Genomic DNA, 18,151 nt, shown 5'->3' with positions numbered 1-18,151 from the left:
TCAAAAAATTAAAATTCTTTTAATAAATTCTTTCAAATGATAGACATTAATAAATTCAAATTTCAAAAAAAAATAAAAAAAATAAAACCTTACAAAAGTCATTTAATTTCAATTAACTGTATTTCAATCAACTATTAATTATTATTATTAGTAAATCATACTTTATAAATCCGTGCATTGCACGAGACCAAAACTAGTTAAAAAAAATCCCCAAATTTCCCTCATTTCCTAACCTATGTAAGAATACTATGAAAGGATTAGGTCAAGAAAGGAGGGAAGTTTGGGGAATTTTTTTTTTTATTTTTTAAATAAGTCACGTGATAGTTAACGCCGGAGCTCCGGCGTTGACCACCACGCAAGCTTATCCAAGTACCTCATACAAACAAAATACAACTTAAAAGGTCATTTTTCACAAGTTTTCACTTAAAATGTCATATTTAAAAAAATCGACCATTTAAAAGGTCTTTTTCACAATTTTCTCTTATTAATTTTTAGTTGTAAAACAATGATGAAAGAGGAAGCAATGGGTTAATAAGGTAGTTGTAACTCTTGTAAGAGTCAAAAAAATGATATTTTATGTCCAAAAATTAAATGAGGTAAAATTAAAGGAACAACTTAAAAAGAAATTGTGGCAAAAAATAAAGGACAGAAGGAAGGAGTAGTAACTAGTGAGAAAGGTGGTGAAAAAGGGTAAACGTAAAATGGGGGTGAGAAAGGATAGCATGTGAGAATTGAAGTAGTATATCAATATGTACTACTCCCTCCGTCCCCGATTGATAGTCAATTTTTTAAGAAAAATCACGGAAATTAAAGAGAATTTTAATAAAGTACATTGAAAAAATAAATTTACATTGAATATGTAAAAAAGTAGAGAGAGAAAGTAATTAAATTACATGGAAAAGTAAAATTTACATTGTAAAGTTAAATTTGCACAAATATTTTTACAAATGTTAGAGAATTTTGGTAAAAAAATAATATTAATAATACTTGAAAAAAACAAATGTGACTAATATTTTGAGTGCCCAAAATGGCATACTTGTAAGTGACTATCAATCGGGAACGGAGGGAGTACTCGTCTAAATTTATGAAAGTGATTTGATATGTGATGGGTTGTGTCAGCTCCTCTGTCCTCTCCTCCTGTTTATATTTGAACATAGACCATAAATAGGACACAGTCAGAGTGAGACAGTCCACTATTCATCTCGGCTTTCTTTACATTCTTTAGGCAAGCCAAGCCAAGCCTAGCTAAGACGGAAGTAGAAGTGGAGCCCAGCATTGTTAGCTTGTTGATTTACTCCTTCCTTTACTTTACTTGCCTTTTTCATTTCTCAGTCTTGCTCTGGAACACTTGTTTCTCTCTCTCTCTGTTTTCTCTCTCTATCCATCTGTGTGTTTGTATCGATGAGCTGAGTTACAAACAGAGAGAGGAAGTAAAGGTGGAGTAGTCATATCATATGATTAACTAATAATTAAGAAGCATTAACAGAGAGTAGCCTGAATTGATTAATGATATGGAGATGGACAGACAAGTAAAACAACGACAACGACGACTAGTGGTAGTAATGGTGGTGTTAGTGATGATGATACAGGTGGCCGAGGGTGTGTGGTGTGTTGCTCGCAGCGGCGCCGACGACGATGCATTGCAGTCAGCACTTGATTACGCATGTGCTGCCGGTGCTGATTGTGGACCAATTCAACAGTCTGGCCTCTGTTTCCTCCCCAACACTCTTCAGGCTCACGCCTCCTACGCCTTCAACAGCTTCTACCAGCGTAATCACATGGCCGCCACTTCTTGTCAATTCTCCGCCACTGCCACCCTTGCCAAGACCGATCCTAGTTCGTTTTTACTCTTTTCTTTTCTCTTCTTCCATTATTATTATCATTTTTATTATTATTATTTACTTTATCTTTTTCATTCATTGACTACTTGGGAATTAGGTTATGGATCTTGTGTTTACCCTTCTTCTCCAAGGTAGGTACCTCTACTATTCCTTTTTTTTTTTTTTTATTACTAAATTTGTTGCTTCTTTATTCTTGGCTTTCTTTTCACACTATTCCCTCCAAATAGGATTGTATAAATGATGCTTGCCAGGCCAATATTATGCATAAAATGCTTTTGATCATGTATAATTATTAAGAAAGATGGAGTAACTTATTTCCCAATTATTAAAATAACATACTGTATTTGTAATAACTACACTACTCAGTACTCACTCCACTATATGCTCTATAATAGGAGTATTGAATGCAATTGGTTTCACTCTAGTATGCATGATAAATTGAATTCAATTGGTAGTATGTACTCTGTCTATGTAGGAAGATGCCAAATATTCAAATTAAAGCTCAAACAAACATAAGTGAGTCATTGCATTGATGGATTCAATTATATATATTTAGTGGGGTCAGATGTTACTAGTTATTAAAATTGCATGGCCCCCTTGCTAATGGTAAATTGATATATGCAATTCTACCCGTGACCTTGTCACTCCTTAATTTCCCACAAGTGGCTTTATAAAAGGGACACAATACAAGGTCTAGATACTTGTAAAGGTGCACCCTGTAAATGTTACCGTGCCGTGTTGTTCATCCAAAATTCCAGATTCCTTTCTTTTACCTTTTTTTTTTTTTTACTTTTTCGGAATACTACACTCCATTTCTGTACAACTACATCCCCATCTCATCCATCCCAACCATTTTCCAGTTTTTGTGTTTTATTACCATCAAAAGTTGAGCTTGCTTGACCCTACGGAGTATTATTTTATTCATCCCACTTGCCCATTTACAAATTGCAAATGCGCTTTTCATTTTATTTTTTGATTTTCTCAATTTTTAGGCATCTTTTGTGCATGTCCTTGGAATAATGGTCGACAATTAACAAGGTTCAACATTTACAATTTCCACCCCTATTTTATGGAGCACAGAACTGGTAGTACTAATAACTTAATTACTTCCACACTGCTTTCTATGTGCATTTTCCCTCTTCTACTATAAGGGATTATATTTCTAGTTCTAATAAACTACTGCATCACCTTGAAACCTCATCATTTCTAACAGAAAATATGTGCTAACTTGGAAGGAGGGAACCTAATTAGTGTGACTGATTTGATCAAGACTTAAGTGTTTTTTTTTTTTTTTTTTTTTCTTCTGGTTTATTGAATCATGCTTGAGCTTCATCAATCTCTATTGAATGGTATTACATGTATTCTTGTACAATCTCGACTTCAACTGAAGGAACTTAGGAGCAAGCGATACTTCTGCAAGTTATTATTTTTTTTTTAATCAGTAGATAGTATCTTGGTTGAATCAATGAGTATTCTATCTCCTACTACTTTTTCATGCTTGTATGCATGCCATTGCAGCTACTTTAACATTACATCACAGACCTATATTAATTATGTAGTACCAATTTTGCAGCACTGCAGGAAGCATAACAGCTAACACGACAGGAGCCACACCAACAACAAACCCCTATGGAACAGCAACACCCTTCTCCCCCACCACGATGTCTCCTACGACCTTTGGTGGTGGTGCTGGAACAGGTCTTAATCCCAACTATATGGGACCTCCTATTTCTACTACCAATGAATCAAAAGCCCCCATTAAGTCTCCATTGCCTCTTTTGGAGACACTACTCGTCGTACTACTGCTTTCACTTGCCATCTATTGAAGAGGATAGAAGGGAAGGAGAGTAAAAGAGGTGTGATCACATTTTTTTTTTTGTTAATCCTTAGAAGGCTCACCACAATTTTGTACGAAGCTTGGAGGTGTTGCATAACTTGCATTAGAAATTAATGAATGAAATTGATTGTAGTACTTTTTATCATCTAAACGCACTTCATTTCCTTAATTTGGGAGTTGTAGGAGCTAAAGCTACTACATTAGCGAGTGATTGACAATTCAGTTCGTATTCATTTACTAAAATTGTTGGCTAGTTTTGAGAAGATTTTACTGCTATATATGCTAATTGATTAGGCTGTTCCATTCATCTTTAATTAAAATTTTAATCACTAGTTTATCTTAAATAGTGCCAACTCCTCCCGTGTTTTAGTTTAATTTATTGAAACATTCAAGTAATAAATCCTTTGGTGAGTTTGAGTCAGTAGTAGCTATTGCAAAACACATTAAAGTCGCATTCTTATTTGTAGAAGTCTGAGTTAGGTGATAACAAAGTAAAGCGACAATCAATTCATTCAATAGTAGATGTTCCGCGACAATAAGCATAATAACACATGATAGGGTAAAGATTATGAAGCAGGATTGTAAATAAAAAAAAAGGAAATAAAAGGAAGCACAAACAATTGATGATTGTGAATTAGAGTAGTTTAGTAAAGGGTAGTGATGGGCTTGGTGTTTAAGCATAAAACATTCATTAATACGTAGCTCTAGCCTCCAGGTTCCTAATTAATGAATAGCCAACAGCCTTAAAATCCTAAGAATAGCTACTAACTAAGTAACTAATACGGAGTAGGATAACCTTACACTCCGTACTGTGACTAATGAACAAGATAAATAAAAGCAGCAGTAGAAGTTGATCTATGGTTTAGGATGGAGCACCTCCAGCAACCTCGCGAACAACGTCAATTTGATCTCCATCTTGAATATCCAACTGTATGTATGTAGAAGGCTTTAGTTATGATCATAGCAATGCAAGTAGAAGAATAATAAGAGAATATGTATTATGTAGAGACATAGTCATACGTACGAGTAGTATATAAGAAAGAAAGAAAGAGGGGGAAGGAAGAGTACATCAGAGGGAGTGGCAGAGCAAGTAGGAAGAATGCGATTGCCATTGAAAAGGAAGCGAGCGGTGCCATGTTGTATGTTGTTAACTTGGTAGTATTTGTTAAATGCCTTTGCTATCTTCGATTTCCGAAAAACCTTTATAAATGTTGCCTTTTCATTCTGAATTTACATAAATTAATCATACAGTGTATGAACTGGAAGCAAACCATATAGTTGTAGTAAATCAAAAGTACCTGATTGACAAACTTGAGATACATAAAGTTGGGGTCGACCTCTTGTTGTTGCACTTGGTCATGTTGTTGCTGTTGCTCCATTTGTTCCCTCAATTCAGATCAGGCTTTGTTGCTTATTTGTTGACACTGAGAGAGAGAGAGAGAGAGAGAGAGAGAGAGAGAGATAGAGGAAAGAACAAGTAATAGAACAAGCAAAGGCATAGAGTGATATATTTTATTTGACAAAGATGTTACCAAGGCTGGAAGGGAATACAAGTACACGTTCCACTCCACACACAAAATAAGTAAGAATAAATACATGATGTTATTATTGAACCCGAATATAAGTGATGGATGGATTTGATATGAATGTAGATTATGGCATAGAGTGATATTATCTTTTCATACACGCTAACTCTCACACTCCCCTGCTCATTTCATACTACTGTAGTTTTGAGATGTTAGTACCCAGTACTCCAGTGGTATCATTATTATCAACTCATTCTCATCATATTTACAGCCATCCCCACCTACCTCATCACTGATGAGTGATCTCATCACCACCTAATATCTCATTCCACATTTATGATTTATCCTCTACAACCTTAATTCCTAATTTCATTTTTACTTGTACGTTTTCCAAACCCATTCAACTTTTTTTTTTTTTTTTTTTTTTTAACCAATATTAATTACCGCATCAATCTACTTCCTTAAAAGCATTAATCAACATTGTAATTAGCTGATTAGTAAGTATTGCATCAACAATTAACCCACCTAATCATATCATTGTATGCACTTGTTAATGATCAAAGGAAAACTTTTAATTAACTACGGAGTAGTACATACATATTTCTGTTTTAACACAAATACAAACACTATACATCCAAGGGCTAGGAGCCTAGAAGAGTAGTATTAAAAACTTGAAAAGCATAACTACAGTGGCCTACTACATCTAAACAGCAATTAGTGAATGGTCCAAATTATTAATAATCCAATTTAAACAATTGGGTTAAGAAGGAGCTTCATCCCAAATTATTAAAGCTGATGAAAGCAGCAGCAGCAGCAGCACCACCGTGTACATAGCTGAAAACGTCAAATACATCTCCATCCCTCACGTTTAGCTGCATGCATTTTTTCAAAAAATCAAATTAAGTAGGAATAGTTTAAATTGGATTAAAGAAAGAAAGAAAGAAACGTACATCGTCGGGGGTGAGGTTAGGATTGACACGCATGCCGTCAAAGGTGAAGTGAAGTTGGTGAGTCAAATTGTGGTGATGAGAGTATGCTTTAAAGGCTTTGCCAAGATTGGCATTACGCAACACCTTAAAAAAGGTTTCTTCATTGTCCTACAAATACCCCATTTTATCTTATCTTAATAAATACACATACTACTTGAAATAAATGAACACATACTACTTGAAATAAATGAATACTGTGAGATCAAGTACAAGATGAAGCATGTGCACGGCCCCAATAAGTAAACACTGAGAGAAAAAAAAGAAAAAAAAGAGACCTGATTCACAAACTTGAGACGAACATAATGGTCGGAAGACGGACATAGTGCACTTGTCTTGTGGTGTTTGTAAGTTATAATACTCTCATTGCTTATCTTCCTCTTTTCCGCCATTGCTAGTCAGCTACAACTATTCTTTCTAACCTTTCTTTTCTTTCCCTAAATTTGAAAACAAAGAGGAAAGATAGAAGACAATAAATGGGTCAACTCTCTTTTTAAAGGTAAAAGTGGGAGAATACAACTCAACCAAGTTTCTATTTTCTACTCTAATGCCTAACAGTTAGACATTCATTGTTACAGTTTTTAGTATTGTATCCGTAACAGTAACAGTATTTAATCTTTACACCCAACCAACAGTTACTTCTCCCATTTAATTAATTACCTTGCTGACTTCCAACTCACTTGTTTCATGCACCAGTCTATTCATTTTGGGAAATTGATATACCACTACTCCTATCAATGCAAGGCTGTCACTCACTCACACAGTCAAACGACAGTAGACTAGTACACACATTACATTTACCACTCCAACTTTACATACTACGGAGTACTTAAGATTGATGATCATGTCATTTGCATCAAATAATCACTACTCTAATTAGTTAGTAAGTTCAACAAACAAGTACCACTTTAATCCACCAATTAGATTAGATTATTATTAGAGACCGGAAACTTGATACAACCATCTGACTGCAACTTCTCACTTCCAATAATTAAAAACAACATCAAACACCACAGCTCCTCAGTCCTCACCATGTTCGCTGCCGTTACGGATCCTGTAATATGCATATTATACTTCCAATAGCCTTTAAGAGGAGTGATGCTCAGCTTCGTGGACAGCACTCCCTCTTAAAGGATAATACCCTTGTCTGTTTCTCATTATTTAATACATCAGTCTCTACCTCTTGCATTGCATTGTACATCAGTGAACATTCAAAGACTACAATAATAAATTCTTCGCAGCACATAATGTAAAAAAAATAAATCGTAAGTATACAAGTAACCATAGAATTTTGCAATTCTTAAAATTCAGTCTGCTACATCAACATTACTCGGTTAGTTGTCATCATATACTACACTATGCTTATCCTTGGGATTTTCCGTCGTATACAGAATACAGCATCAGACCTCGTAAACTAAACTACAGGATAAGGAGGGTAAAGAATGCAATTTCAGTTATGTGACACAGCCAATCCTATGCCGGCTTCACAAAGAATACACATCATCTCCATGGTAGATGATTGAGTTTTAATCAGGTGCTCAAGGGGAAAAAAAGAGAAAATGCACCCATAATGAGTAGAAAAAAAAAAGAAGAAGAAGAAGAAAAACCATTTACAAAACTATACCTAACTTACAAAGTCTGATATCATTCACTTTCTATAAAGTTCGGCGAGAGTATGGTTTTAAACAGCTCCTTCAGATTAGCCAATACATGTCGAGGCCCTAAGCTTTTAATCCCAACATAATTCAACAACTGCTCTATGTCCTGCAATATGCAAAACAATTGGAAGAAAAAACTTAGTTAATTGAGTAAGAATCTTTAGCTGGTGACTAGTGGATTTTCATCCAAGTCCGTCACATATCTCATCAAGCACTACAGATCAAAAATGAATATAAAGGAACAGCAAATGACCAGCAAAGAGTACAATTATATCTTGCTACGGAGTATACAATAAGCAAATTAAAACAAGAAAACTAGCAGAAACATACAACTATATAACTTCAACTCAAAAATCTACTGCGACCATAGTCCGGAAAGTGGCAGCAAACATCTATTAAAAAGGTTCACAAGTAGAATTTTTCAGGCAGTAGATATGACATTTATTAAAAAGGTCCATAATTAGCTAACCTTGTTCAATAAAAATATAGCATACGCTGCTCTGGTGGCATCTTGCCCATCTAAAAAAAGGGGAAATTCCAAACACTTCGTATTTGCAGAGGCCAAGGCAGATGAGGAGGGTCCTGAAGATGTGGGATCAATCGAGGGTGCATAGTCTTTAATATACGAATGAGAACCACCCATGCGCAAAGGATAACGCAAAGGGACATGTAAATATGTAGCTATGAGTGAGATAACCTGCAAAGGACCAACTCAACGTATTAATATCATCCAGTCATTGTTGCTGCTTTCTTCTTCTTTCTTTTTCTAAGTGATTAGGAGGACTGTAGAAGGGGGTAAATGTTGCTCATGTGGATTTTCTTGCAAGTCATCTGAGCTACTAAATAACTATGACTGGCTAAATAGAGTGCACGTTATAGACTTATAAATGAAAGCATCTGAAATATCATAGACGAATCTATGTATGAGCAAAAGCAATTAGCCTGAAGGCGAAACTTATCAAAATTACTAGTTTCCCTAAAATATGAACATGCTATGAATACTTATAATAATAAACATACATAACTCAAGGGAAGAGAAAGTACACACATGGGCAACATATCCAAGAGCAGTTGTCGACCTCTGAACCTGCTTCTTATCAGTGAAAAAAGTCAACTGAGTAAAAGGAAGCATATTCAGCTGTACACCTGAAATAGTCAAGATTCCTTGGTTCTTTGATTTGTTCTCATCTAGAGTTCCGCCAGGAGTCCCTGCATATCGATAAAAATTAAGCAGGAGAAAAAGATTATTTGTATGCTGTGATGAAAATAAGTACGGAGTAATAGAGAAGTTTCATAATGCATATTTATCTTAACAACATGCATAATGGTATCCAACCACTATAAAGAATGAGAGACAAGGGTAGTCTGATTAAGGATATCGAAAAATGCAAAAGCTAGTTTCATAAAACCAGATTTTAATCAGCCCCTTCTTTATGGCACCAAACCTAATTCCAGATTTAAAAGAAAAATAACAGACATCAAACATCTTCTTTGAATTGGCTAAGCATCTTCCTTTCCCTAAACGTGCATACACACACTTCCAATAGAAATGGAAGTTTTACAGTAAACATATGATTTTGCTTCATCATTCAACTTGTCAGAAAATCTAATAAGGAACAATATAATATCTCACCTGGAAACGAATCAAGTTCAAGCTCCTGAGTTGCACCAACCATGGTCTTGACTGGATAAAGATACGCAACTTGGGAAACCATGTGTTGTTGTCTCACTCTAAGCATCTTTCGCAAACCATTTAGTTGAGCAAGACCCTGTTCTCCCCCAAGTAATCTACCAGATTCCTGCAGTAGTATAGCAGAGTAAATAGCTGCACTGCCACATTCAGAAACAAGTAAAAACTGAACGAGAGTAGTTAACAAGACTACATGAAACACAAAGGCGAAGCATAACAAAATTGAAGCCCTTCCTACAAACCATTTGTAAGCAAATTACATTTTGGCAATCAAATGATGGGTAAGATTTGGATAAGAATGAAGTTAATTAGAGATTATAGAATAGCAGAAGATGTAAGCAATGGAAATAGCACCTGCAGTCTTTTGCGCGCAACTGAAAGAGAAGTCCCGGAAACAAGTAGAGACTTAATTTCAGTAGCAAGGTGGTCCTCTTTAGTCTTAGCATGTTCTTCTACCACCTTAGCTTGCATCAACATGTTTCCCATAACCAGCTTTCTATCTTCCAATCTTTCAGAAATTTCATCGAGTTGATTCCTCCGACTCAAGGATTCCGATTGTACCTGGAAAACGATGTCCAAGCCCGCTAAACCGCGGGCAGTCGGATTAAAGCCCCGTAAATAAAACAAATATCATTTCCCATGTATCTGCTAGTCTGCTACATTGCTAATGCCACTTTTTCACATATAACTTGATAATCCATCTCCCCTTTTCAAACATAATAATAGGCAAACTACTATCATTATCAAAGAATCATATTATTCAATTTAACTAGAGGAATCAGTCAATCAAAGTGAAGTTGAATTAAATTGAAAAACTACAGTTTGATTAAGGATTGGGGATCAGAAGATACCTGAATTAGGGCTTGAAGGTGACGCTGAAGAGCGAGTTTCTTGCTCTGAGCTTGTTGGAGAGCAGACGAAAGACTGGATAACCTCGCAAGTTCTTGTTCAAAATCTTGCCATTGAATCACTTTGAGTTGGGGATCCATCAATTTCAAAATCAAAACGAAAAGGGAAAGTGTGAATTGAGAGAATTTGGGAATTTAAAATCGGGGGAAGTTGAAGAAGATGGAACAAAATCGTCATCAATTTCAATTTCATTTCAGCATTGAAGAAGGTGATGGAAGATCTTGGGCGCATAAAAGAGGGGGGAGAAAGAAGAGAAAGGCCAAGAGGAAACCGAGTCTACACACGACGTACTGCACTAGTCCGTATAATTATGCCAGCGTTACCCACCCCTGGATACAAACAATCAAATTTCCCATGTGTATTATGTGATCATCTATTCTCACCAAATTAACCCGGCCCGGGTGGATCTGTAAAATAGGTCACCCCTGCAACACAATATTGGTCACATATTTTCAATGACATCCATAAATAACATCACAATCTGTTAGGGCCTATTATTGTGTATAGTGTATAGTTATCGGGCCTATCTCATGAGCCCTAATCTATTTGCTAGGTTGTATATATACTCTACTCTACACTCTAATGAAACTACGGAAAATTATTTCGTGACACAATCCTTGTTCTCAAAGGACTTTTGGTAGATATCTCCATTAAATATATGTTTGTCCACTTTAGTTTTTAATTGCTAATTTAGTCTTTACAACTTACATCAACTTTATTAATTTCAATCTCTCGCGAGACTTAAAATGACCGGCTAGTGATCATATATGATTTCAAACAACATTATATGACCCTCAGGATGCATCCCTATAATTTTGAGAGTTTTTGGCATGAGTCTCAAACCTCTAGATTTGGTCCGATTTTGTGTGTTATAACTTTCCGTTTCAATCATTTTTCAAGTTGTCCTAAAAGGAAAAGTAGTAGTAGCATTATGCATGGTTAAGATGAGGATGTATTCGATGTCCTCTTAATATCTTGTGATCATCTTCAGACCGTGTTCTATTTTAGGGGTTGTTTGGTTCACTAAGCTGGAATGGATTGTCATACTTGGGTGATATGAAATCTTTGTCTCAGGGCAATCCAAAGTTGTTTGGTTTAATCATGAAATGGTTTTCTCATACTTAATTAATAGTATGGATTATGAATCCTTAGGAAGGAGATGGATATAAGATTCCAGTGAAATGGGATGGAGTTAGAAATCCCAAGTATGAGATTTTATACTTGAATAGCCTAACCAAACAAATAAAACCATGAATGGATTCTAAATTCATTCCAACCCATCCCAAGAAGTTCAACCAAACATCCCCTTAGTATATCCTCTTATAATAACTTGTTTGAGGGTTGACTCGCGCACCACAATTAAGGAATTGATATCAACGGTTCTAACCTTAACAAATTAAGTAGGAATGTAGAATTATTAAATGCTTATTTAATTAATTTCTTTGCCTTTATACAATGTTTAATTATAACATGATTCCACTGTAATGATACTAGATTTTCAATAGTAACTTTTGTATACATCCGAATATCCGATGTACAGTAAATCAGGTCACTTTTACACTATTTTGATAACTTTTATCAATAAATCATAAATACTTAGTAACTTTTATTCATGTTAGGGTAACATTATAACGGATGTACACTATTTTATTGTACATCTAAGTTATTTAAAAGTTTGTCGATTTTGTTTGAACACCTTAAATGGCAATAGTAATAAGAGATATCTTTTGAAATTTAGAATTTGATTTGAAGTGTAATACTAATAACTAATTGGACAATATAATTATCTTTTTGTTTAAAATAAAAAAATAAAAAGGGTAGGAGTAGAGGCAGAGGAGTAGGAGTAGTATAAAAGAAAGAAATCGAAGACAGCGAAAGTTGATTGAATCCGATCGATGAGATTGAGGACTGAGAATTGAGAATTGAGAATTGAGAATCGAGAATCGAGAATCGAGAATCGAGGATGTCAGGCGTATCGTTGCAGTGCGGAGATTGTGGAGCTCTTCTGAAATCCGTGGAAGAAGCTCAACAACATGCGGAGCTCACTTCTCACTCCAATTTCTCTGAATCTACTGAGCCTGTTCTCAATCTCGTCTGCTCTTCCTGCGGCAAACCCTGCCGCTCCAAAACTGTAATTACCTCTCTCTTTTTTTCCATTATTCAATTTTTCAATTAGGGTTTTTTGATTTGTTGAATTTGATTTATCAGGAGAGTGATTTGCATACCAAAAGAACTGGCCACACTGAATTTTCAGATAAGACTTCTGAATCCGTTAAACCTATTAATCTTGAATCACCGTCTTCTACTACTCCTACTCCTATGGACGTTGATTCTCAAGGTACCTAAATTTATATACTTTTCAACAATTCAATTCTTTTCCAAAACCCCTATTATATAACTATTTCTTCCCTATTCAATTCTGTTTCGTTGGTTTTTTGTATTTGTAGAAATGGTTGTCCCTGAGGTTGATAAAGCCCTGCTTCTTGAACTCGAAGGAATGGGATTCTCAACTGCACGGGCTACCCGTGCACTTCATTGCTCCGGTAATTACATTGTTATCTTTTCTTATTCAAGTTTGCCACTTTATTCACCAACTACTATCATATAATGTGGCTGTTATGTTCAGGTAATTCCAGTCTTGAGGGTGCTGTCAACTGGATAGTTGAACACGAGAACGATGCTGACATTGATCAGATGCCCATGGTTCTCATGCTCTTATCAATACTATTTACATTTCCTATTATTCAAACTTCATTGTCTTTCTGGGCCTTGGGCCTTGTTCCTCCTCGGATTTTATTGCTCGAGCATGGAATTGGAATGCCTTTTTTGTTTGTCCATGACTAAAAGTTGGTTCTTCATTTGTTTCCAGGTTCCAGCTAGCAGTAAAAATGATCCTCCTAAACCTTCCCTTACCGAAGAAGAGAAGAAAATGAAGCTGCTGGAGCTAAGGTATATACGGATATCCTTTTCCTTTATGCTATTTTTCTGAAACATTATGCATCTTCTTGTTCTGCCTCAGCCACTAAAAGAAATAAAAAGTTATGTGTGTATAAAATGTATTTAGGTATAATGCTATTCTTTTCCTGAATACTTAAGAAAAACCAAAACAAAGTCACGTATAGTATTAGGTGAATAAGCTATACAGTTGTATCAGGCTCTAAACACTTCCTTTGGGGTCCAAATAGCCTGGATAAGTCTCACCACTTCGAGGTCATAATTTATTTTTGGATCATTCAAATTTACTATCTTTTTTAACCTCTTTCTTTTTCCCATCCCTGCAACAAGAATAGTTTATTTAATTATATGCTGAGTCTGCTTGCCACTTTATTATACTCCGTACGTTCTAATTGAAAGGACATTGAAACCAAATTAGTGAGCCAAAAAGCTTGTAGAAAGTTTGTGTTTAGTTCACCTGGCTCTAAACTTTTAAAGACTGCAGCTTTTTCCTTTGGATAAGAGTCCTAATTGTGCTTATAAAACTGTGTTTATAAGATGAAGAGAATTTGGACCTTGAAACCAAATTAGTGAGCCAAAAAGCTTGTAGAAAGTTTGTGTCTACTTCACCTGGCTCTAAAGACTGCAGCTTTTTCCTTTGGATATGAGTCTTAATTGTGTATATAAAACATTGTGTTTATAAGATGAAGAATTTGGAAAACAAAGAGTTGTGCAAGGGAATTCTGCATTTCTTGGGCTTGGGGTGGGCAATTTAATCATAAATTTATATTAAGGCCTTCTTTGCGGGTAAATTCTTTGGAGCTGGCTATTTTACAGACTTCATAGTGCTAGAAGTTTAAGTTATGAGCAGGATATTTTTAGTTTTTCATGACATATGACTTGTGAGTGTCTCCATTAAAGGTAATGTCCAGTGGAACTGAGCGACAAAGGCAGGACTGAGAGATGGGGGTAGGCAATTTGCCCAAATCCCCTCTAGTTTTTTACACCATGTTTGGGTAGATAGAAATGGAAGGAAAGAAAGAGAAGAGAAAGGGAGGGAATTGTCATCCCTTATTTGGAACATATGGAAGAAGGGAAGGGGAGGGAAATGGAAGGACCCATTTTCCTTCTCTTTTAATAAACCAAATCCTTCCAATATTAGAAAGATTTGGAAAGAAAATAGAAGCTCACTCTCTCCCTCCCCTTCCTCCTTCCCCTTTGTTATACTTCCCTCCCCACCCTTTTCCTTCTAGATTGCTATCCAAACATAGTCTTAGAGCCGTTCAGCCGTTTCACTATCTGGATGATGATTTTGATTTATGTTTATTTACAGCTTTTTTAAAATAGAAATATCTAGGCAGTACTTGGTCTGGTAATATTCATAACCTTGCTATCTATAGTTTTCTTTTCAATTTTTTGTACTTCTATACTTAATACAGTTTTTTTATTTTTATTTTATTTTTAATAGGATCAAAGTTGACTATAGTTAGTTAAAAGCTGATATAGTATCCTAATTTGTTATTGTTATACCTCATAATTCATTTTGATGTCTTCTCTGATAATATTTAGAGAGCGAGCACGCAAGAAGAAGGAAGAGGAAGAAAAAAGGGCGGAAAGAGAGAAAGAAAAGGTACAACCATTAGTTCTGTCGTGTTAAGTTGAATTGCTGATGTGCATTTCAATGTGTTTGTAAACAGAGCTTATGTACACGAAGCATTTGCACGTCTGCTATACTTATCAGTTGGCTAAACACAATTTATTTCCTATGTTATTTTTTTTTTTTGCTATCACTTACACCTATTGAGACATAGGAAGCTACCTTATAATTGGTCTCAAAACGCTACCTACTCTATCAGGTTTTATACAATATTTGTAAAACCTAAAGTTGGAGTAAGAAATGCTGAAATGTCTTATTATAGTTGACTACCACTTCATCTTGGCACTGGGCCATATTACATTATTACTAGATCAAGTGGAGAAATTAATCTGCTAAAAAATGGTCAGAAAAGAGAACTACAAGCTGAGTACACATTTTTTTGGTCCCTCTTGTGCTTGATAGATTCATATTTATCCATGCAATTAAAATCTTTCACCATCTCTTGAAAAACAGAGTATAAAACCTCTTTTGCTCCTTAAATGTAGATTGTTATTTCACCATCTCTTTAAAAACAGAGTATAAAACCTCTAGCAAAGCGAGTAGTTAATTTATTCAATGTTGTACTTCTAACAATTGTTTGAAATTTCTGTAGGAGAGGATTCGAATTGGAAAGGAACTTCTTGAGGCAAAGCGTATTGAAGAAGATAATGAGAGAAAACGGTTTGGCTTCTTTCAGTATATCTTTAATCAATGTGCACTTGAATATGCTTTTTAATCTTATTCCCTGCAGAAAGGATATGGTTCTTGTATTAATGTGTATTGCTTTGGCAGTTTGATAGCCTTCAGGAAGGCAGAGAAAGAAGAAGAGAAAAAGGCCTTGGAAAAAATTCGAAAAAAGCTGGAAGAAGACAAGGTTCTAATATCTTTTCTGCCTTGTTGTATACCTTTACGATTACTTTAGTTTGACCAGAAGGTCCTTATTGCAAGATTTCAAGCTTAAATATCTCAGCAACAAATTTTCTTTTACTATACTTTTTATCTACCTCTCTGAGTGCCATTTGTGGCCTGAAAATTAGTGGATTTATTTAGTTGAATATTGAGGAACAGTGGTAACCTGCTATTTTTCTTTCCCTTGGTTTCACAGGCTGAAAGAAGACGCAAACTTGGGCTGCCTCCAGAAGATCCTGCTGCTGCAAAACCTTCTGAACCCGTTGTTGAGGAGAAAAAGGTGGATTTTTGTTAAGATGGGCATAGTTGTGAAGTTAATCTATAATTGCCATAATTGTGATGTATTTATATATAAATTGCAGAGTATTTTGCCAGTTAAGCCTATTACAAAAGCAGAGCAAATGAGAGAGTGCCTTCGATCTTTAAAAAAGAATCATAAGGTGAATCATGTCTTCAATGCTTTTGCTTGTTTGCACTCTAATTCTCAAATGTACATGTTTTATGAATATCAACCGGTTGGATGGTTCACAACATAGCCTTAATACTTATAGCTGTTTGTTGACAATTGCTGAACCAGGACGAGGATGCCAGGGTAAAGAAAGCATTCCAAACTCTTTTTACCTATGCAGGCAATGTGGTGAAGAATCCAGATGAGGAGAAATTCAGGAAAATCAGACTTACTAACCAGGCTTTTCAGGTATGGGTTTGACACACTATACTAATGGTCTAATGGCATGTTACTAAATGTCTGGTAATTTCTCATATTGTTGAATGCTGAAGTTAATAGCTTTACGATGAGCTTTTACTATTGGATGTGAATGGCAAAGAACATAGTTCAATTGTCTAATATCAACCTGTTTGATGCCATGTTTTGTTGCAGGATAGAGTTGGTGGATTGAAAGGAGGCATTGAATTTCTTGAGTTGTGTGGATTTGAGAAGAGTGAAGACGGAGAATTCTTATTTATGCCCAGGGAAAAGGTTGATACTGCTGTGCTGAATTCAGCTGGTAAAGAACTGCAATCAGCCATTGAGAATCCTCACTTTGGTGTTCTCTGAAGGTTTAAACATCTGTTGAGCCACCTTATTTATCTCTTCATATGGCTTTGTATACTGGTTTGAGTGGAAAAATCCCAATATATGCAATTGCAGTTAGCTTGGATTTGGGTTCCATTTTGCACACTTTTATTATGACTTGATCCCAATTTGATCCTGAAATATATTCATTTTAATTTCACTTTCGCAAAATTATCTTTTAGGGTAATGTGTTTTTTTTTGAAGACTAGGGTAATTTGTTTGTTAAACTACTTTTTCCAACTAGCTATGCCTCATTGCTGGTTTAGAATAATGCATATGAGACTTTGAGCTACTTCGTATATTGCTATGGATTCAGAAGCCAAAGCTCAAGAATTTCGTGAATTTATTGGTTGATGGTGCATATACTGGTTAATGCTTTGTGATCTGTTTGAACTTGCACAACTTCATTTAGCTGACATTACTGGGAGCTGAACTTGCTAAAAAATGAGTCGTAAGATAAACTCATTGAAATTCATGTCCACAAAAACTCAAGATCCAACATTTGATGTATTTTTGGGAGAGGAAAAAACCTCTAGTAGAATGAGCTATGTGCCTCCTTTGCTATGAACAGGAAAAGGAATACTGTAAAATGAAACTGTATGTCAATATCGTGGTCAACAGAAGAAAATATTGTTTATTCTATTACTACTATTTCCTTGTGGTTCATTCACACACAAAAAAGATGTTCATGAAGAATTTGGACCCATGATCTCTTATTTGAAATGTAAATGACATACCAACCTATACGGCGTATACTAAATTCTCATCTCCAAGTTGATTTGTTACAATTGATGGTTGTGCAAATTCTTTATAAAACTCTTCCAATTAGCCTTATATCACTACTAGCTATTTTATGTTTTGTGTGTGACGAGGACCTCCTATGTCAAATGTGTGAAATTTAACAAAAAGCAGAGTTTCCAAGTGCTAATGCTAGAGTTCAAAAAGAGGCGGATGAAAAAAAGGAAATAAAGGTTTTATATGGGCTAAAATTTTCCTTTTATCCGTGCATAAATATTAAGGCCTTGTTTGACAATTGACTGTTGGATGGTTCACTTAGCTTGTTTGACCAGCTGATATGTTTGGCTGTTTATAATGGCTTTTAAAACTGGCTGTTAAAGCTAGCTGTTTATAAAAGTGTTTGGTAAATTGT

At 35.3% G+C, this 18,151-nt stretch overlaps 5 protein-coding genes across 5 annotated transcripts; 2 read left to right on the top strand and 3 right to left on the bottom strand.

Moving 5' to 3' along the window:
* The first annotated feature begins 1,319 nt into the window (after window positions 1-1,319).
* Window positions 1,320-3,847, top strand: LOC145631244 (PLASMODESMATA CALLOSE-BINDING PROTEIN 3-like). Its single transcript, XM_081683335.1, has 3 exons — window positions 1,320-1,836; window positions 1,939-1,972; window positions 3,415-3,847. The coding sequence occupies exons 1-3, from the start codon at window positions 1,512-1,514 to the stop codon at window positions 3,665-3,667; spliced, it is 612 nt and encodes a 203-aa protein (XP_081539461.1). The 5' UTR covers window positions 1,320-1,511; the 3' UTR covers window positions 3,668-3,847.
* A 351-nt stretch (window positions 3,848-4,198) lies between these two features.
* LOC145631243 (small ubiquitin-related modifier-like) lies at window positions 4,199-5,129 on the bottom strand. Its single transcript, XM_081683334.1, has 3 exons — window positions 4,977-5,129; window positions 4,747-4,902; window positions 4,199-4,606 (listed from the first exon to the last, which is right to left on the bottom strand). Exons 1-3 carry the CDS (start codon window positions 5,055-5,057, stop codon window positions 4,541-4,543), a joined length of 303 nt encoding a protein of 100 aa, XP_081539460.1. The 5' UTR covers window positions 5,058-5,129; the 3' UTR covers window positions 4,199-4,540.
* Window positions 5,130-5,789: 660 nt separating this feature from the next.
* On the bottom strand, window positions 5,790-7,323 carry LOC145631242 (uncharacterized). Its single transcript, XM_081683333.1, has 3 exons — window positions 6,469-7,323; window positions 6,155-6,301; window positions 5,790-6,076 (listed from the first exon to the last, which is right to left on the bottom strand). Exons 1-3 carry the CDS (start codon window positions 6,580-6,582, stop codon window positions 5,978-5,980), a joined length of 360 nt encoding a protein of 119 aa, XP_081539459.1. The 5' UTR covers window positions 6,583-7,323; the 3' UTR covers window positions 5,790-5,977.
* A 117-nt stretch (window positions 7,324-7,440) lies between these two features.
* LOC145631241 (vacuolar protein sorting 38-like) lies at window positions 7,441-10,745 on the bottom strand. Its single transcript, XM_081683332.1, has 6 exons — window positions 10,390-10,745; window positions 9,893-10,099; window positions 9,482-9,647; window positions 8,897-9,057; window positions 8,318-8,545; window positions 7,441-7,954 (listed from the first exon to the last, which is right to left on the bottom strand). The coding sequence occupies exons 1-6, from the start codon at window positions 10,525-10,527 to the stop codon at window positions 7,835-7,837; spliced, it is 1,020 nt and encodes a 339-aa protein (XP_081539458.1). The 5' UTR covers window positions 10,528-10,745; the 3' UTR covers window positions 7,441-7,834.
* Window positions 10,746-12,341: 1,596 nt separating this feature from the next.
* Window positions 12,342-17,182, top strand: LOC145632457 (uncharacterized). Its single transcript, XM_081684835.1, has 12 exons — window positions 12,342-12,578; window positions 12,656-12,785; window positions 12,895-12,990; window positions 13,074-13,150; window positions 13,317-13,396; window positions 14,951-15,011; window positions 15,631-15,698; window positions 15,810-15,891; window positions 16,123-16,206; window positions 16,289-16,366; window positions 16,504-16,623; window positions 16,807-17,182. Exons 1-12 carry the CDS (start codon window positions 12,411-12,413, stop codon window positions 16,981-16,983), a joined length of 1,221 nt encoding a protein of 406 aa, XP_081540961.1. The 5' UTR covers window positions 12,342-12,410; the 3' UTR covers window positions 16,984-17,182.
* The last annotated feature ends 969 nt before the right edge of the window (window positions 17,183-18,151 follow it).

The sequence above is a fragment of the Chenopodium album genome, chromosome 5 (assembly GCF_948465745.1).
Source record: "Chenopodium album chromosome 5, dcCheAlbu1.1, whole genome shotgun sequence".
NCBI classification, from domain to species: Eukaryota; Viridiplantae; Streptophyta; class Magnoliopsida; order Caryophyllales; family Amaranthaceae; genus Chenopodium; species Chenopodium album.
The sequence above is the reverse complement of the archived record's forward strand: the minus strand, read 5'-3'. Positions and strand labels throughout refer to the sequence as shown.

Bases quoted from the DNA above. Each gene is read 5' to 3' on its own strand.
- LOC145632457 (XM_081684835.1), top strand. From the start codon at position 12,411: ATGTCAGGCGTATCGTTGCAGTGCGGAGATTGTGGAGCTCTTCTGAAA. The intron at 12,991-13,073 runs GTAATTACATTG...TGTTATGTTCAG, and splicing joins CCGTGCACTTCATTGCTCCG to GTAATTCCAGTCTTGAGGGT. The intron at 13,397-14,950 runs GTATATACGGAT...GATAATATTTAG, and splicing joins ATGAAGCTGCTGGAGCTAAG to AGAGCGAGCACGCAAGAAGA.
- LOC145631241 (XM_081683332.1), bottom strand. From the start codon at position 10,527: ATGGATCCCCAACTCAAAGTGATTCAATGGCAAGATTTTGAACAAGAA. The intron at 9,648-9,892 runs GTGCTATTTCCA...ATACTACTGCAG, and splicing joins TTGCGCGCAAAAGACTGCAG to GAATCTGGTAGATTACTTGG. The intron at 7,955-8,317 runs GTTAGCTAATTA...TGCATATTGCAG, and splicing joins CTATATTTTTATTGAACAAG to GACATAGAGCAGTTGTTGAA.
- LOC145631244 (XM_081683335.1), top strand. From the start codon at position 1,512: ATGGAGATGGACAGACAAGTAAAACAACGACAACGACGACTAGTGGTA. The intron at 1,837-1,938 runs GTTCGTTTTTAC...CTTGGGAATTAG, and splicing joins CCTTGCCAAGACCGATCCTA to GTTATGGATCTTGTGTTTAC. The intron at 1,973-3,414 runs GTAGGTACCTCT...CCAATTTTGCAG, and splicing joins GTTTACCCTTCTTCTCCAAG to CACTGCAGGAAGCATAACAG.
- LOC145631242 (XM_081683333.1), bottom strand. From the start codon at position 6,582: ATGGCGGAAAAGAGGAAGATAAGCAATGAGAGTATTATAACTTACAAA. The intron at 6,302-6,468 runs GTCTCTTTTTTT...GGGTATTTGTAG, and splicing joins GTCTCAAGTTTGTGAATCAG to GACAATGAAGAAACCTTTTT. The intron at 6,077-6,154 runs GTACGTTTCTTT...AAATGCATGCAG, and splicing joins CTAACCTCACCCCCGACGAT to CTAAACGTGAGGGATGGAGA.
- LOC145631243 (XM_081683334.1), bottom strand. From the start codon at position 5,057: ATGGAGCAACAGCAACAACATGACCAAGTGCAACAACAAGAGGTCGAC. The intron at 4,903-4,976 runs GTACTTTTGATT...ATGTAAATTCAG, and splicing joins ATCTCAAGTTTGTCAATCAG to AATGAAAAGGCAACATTTAT. The intron at 4,607-4,746 runs GTACTCTTCCTT...ACATACATACAG, and splicing joins GCTCTGCCACTCCCTCTGAT to TTGGATATTCAAGATGGAGA.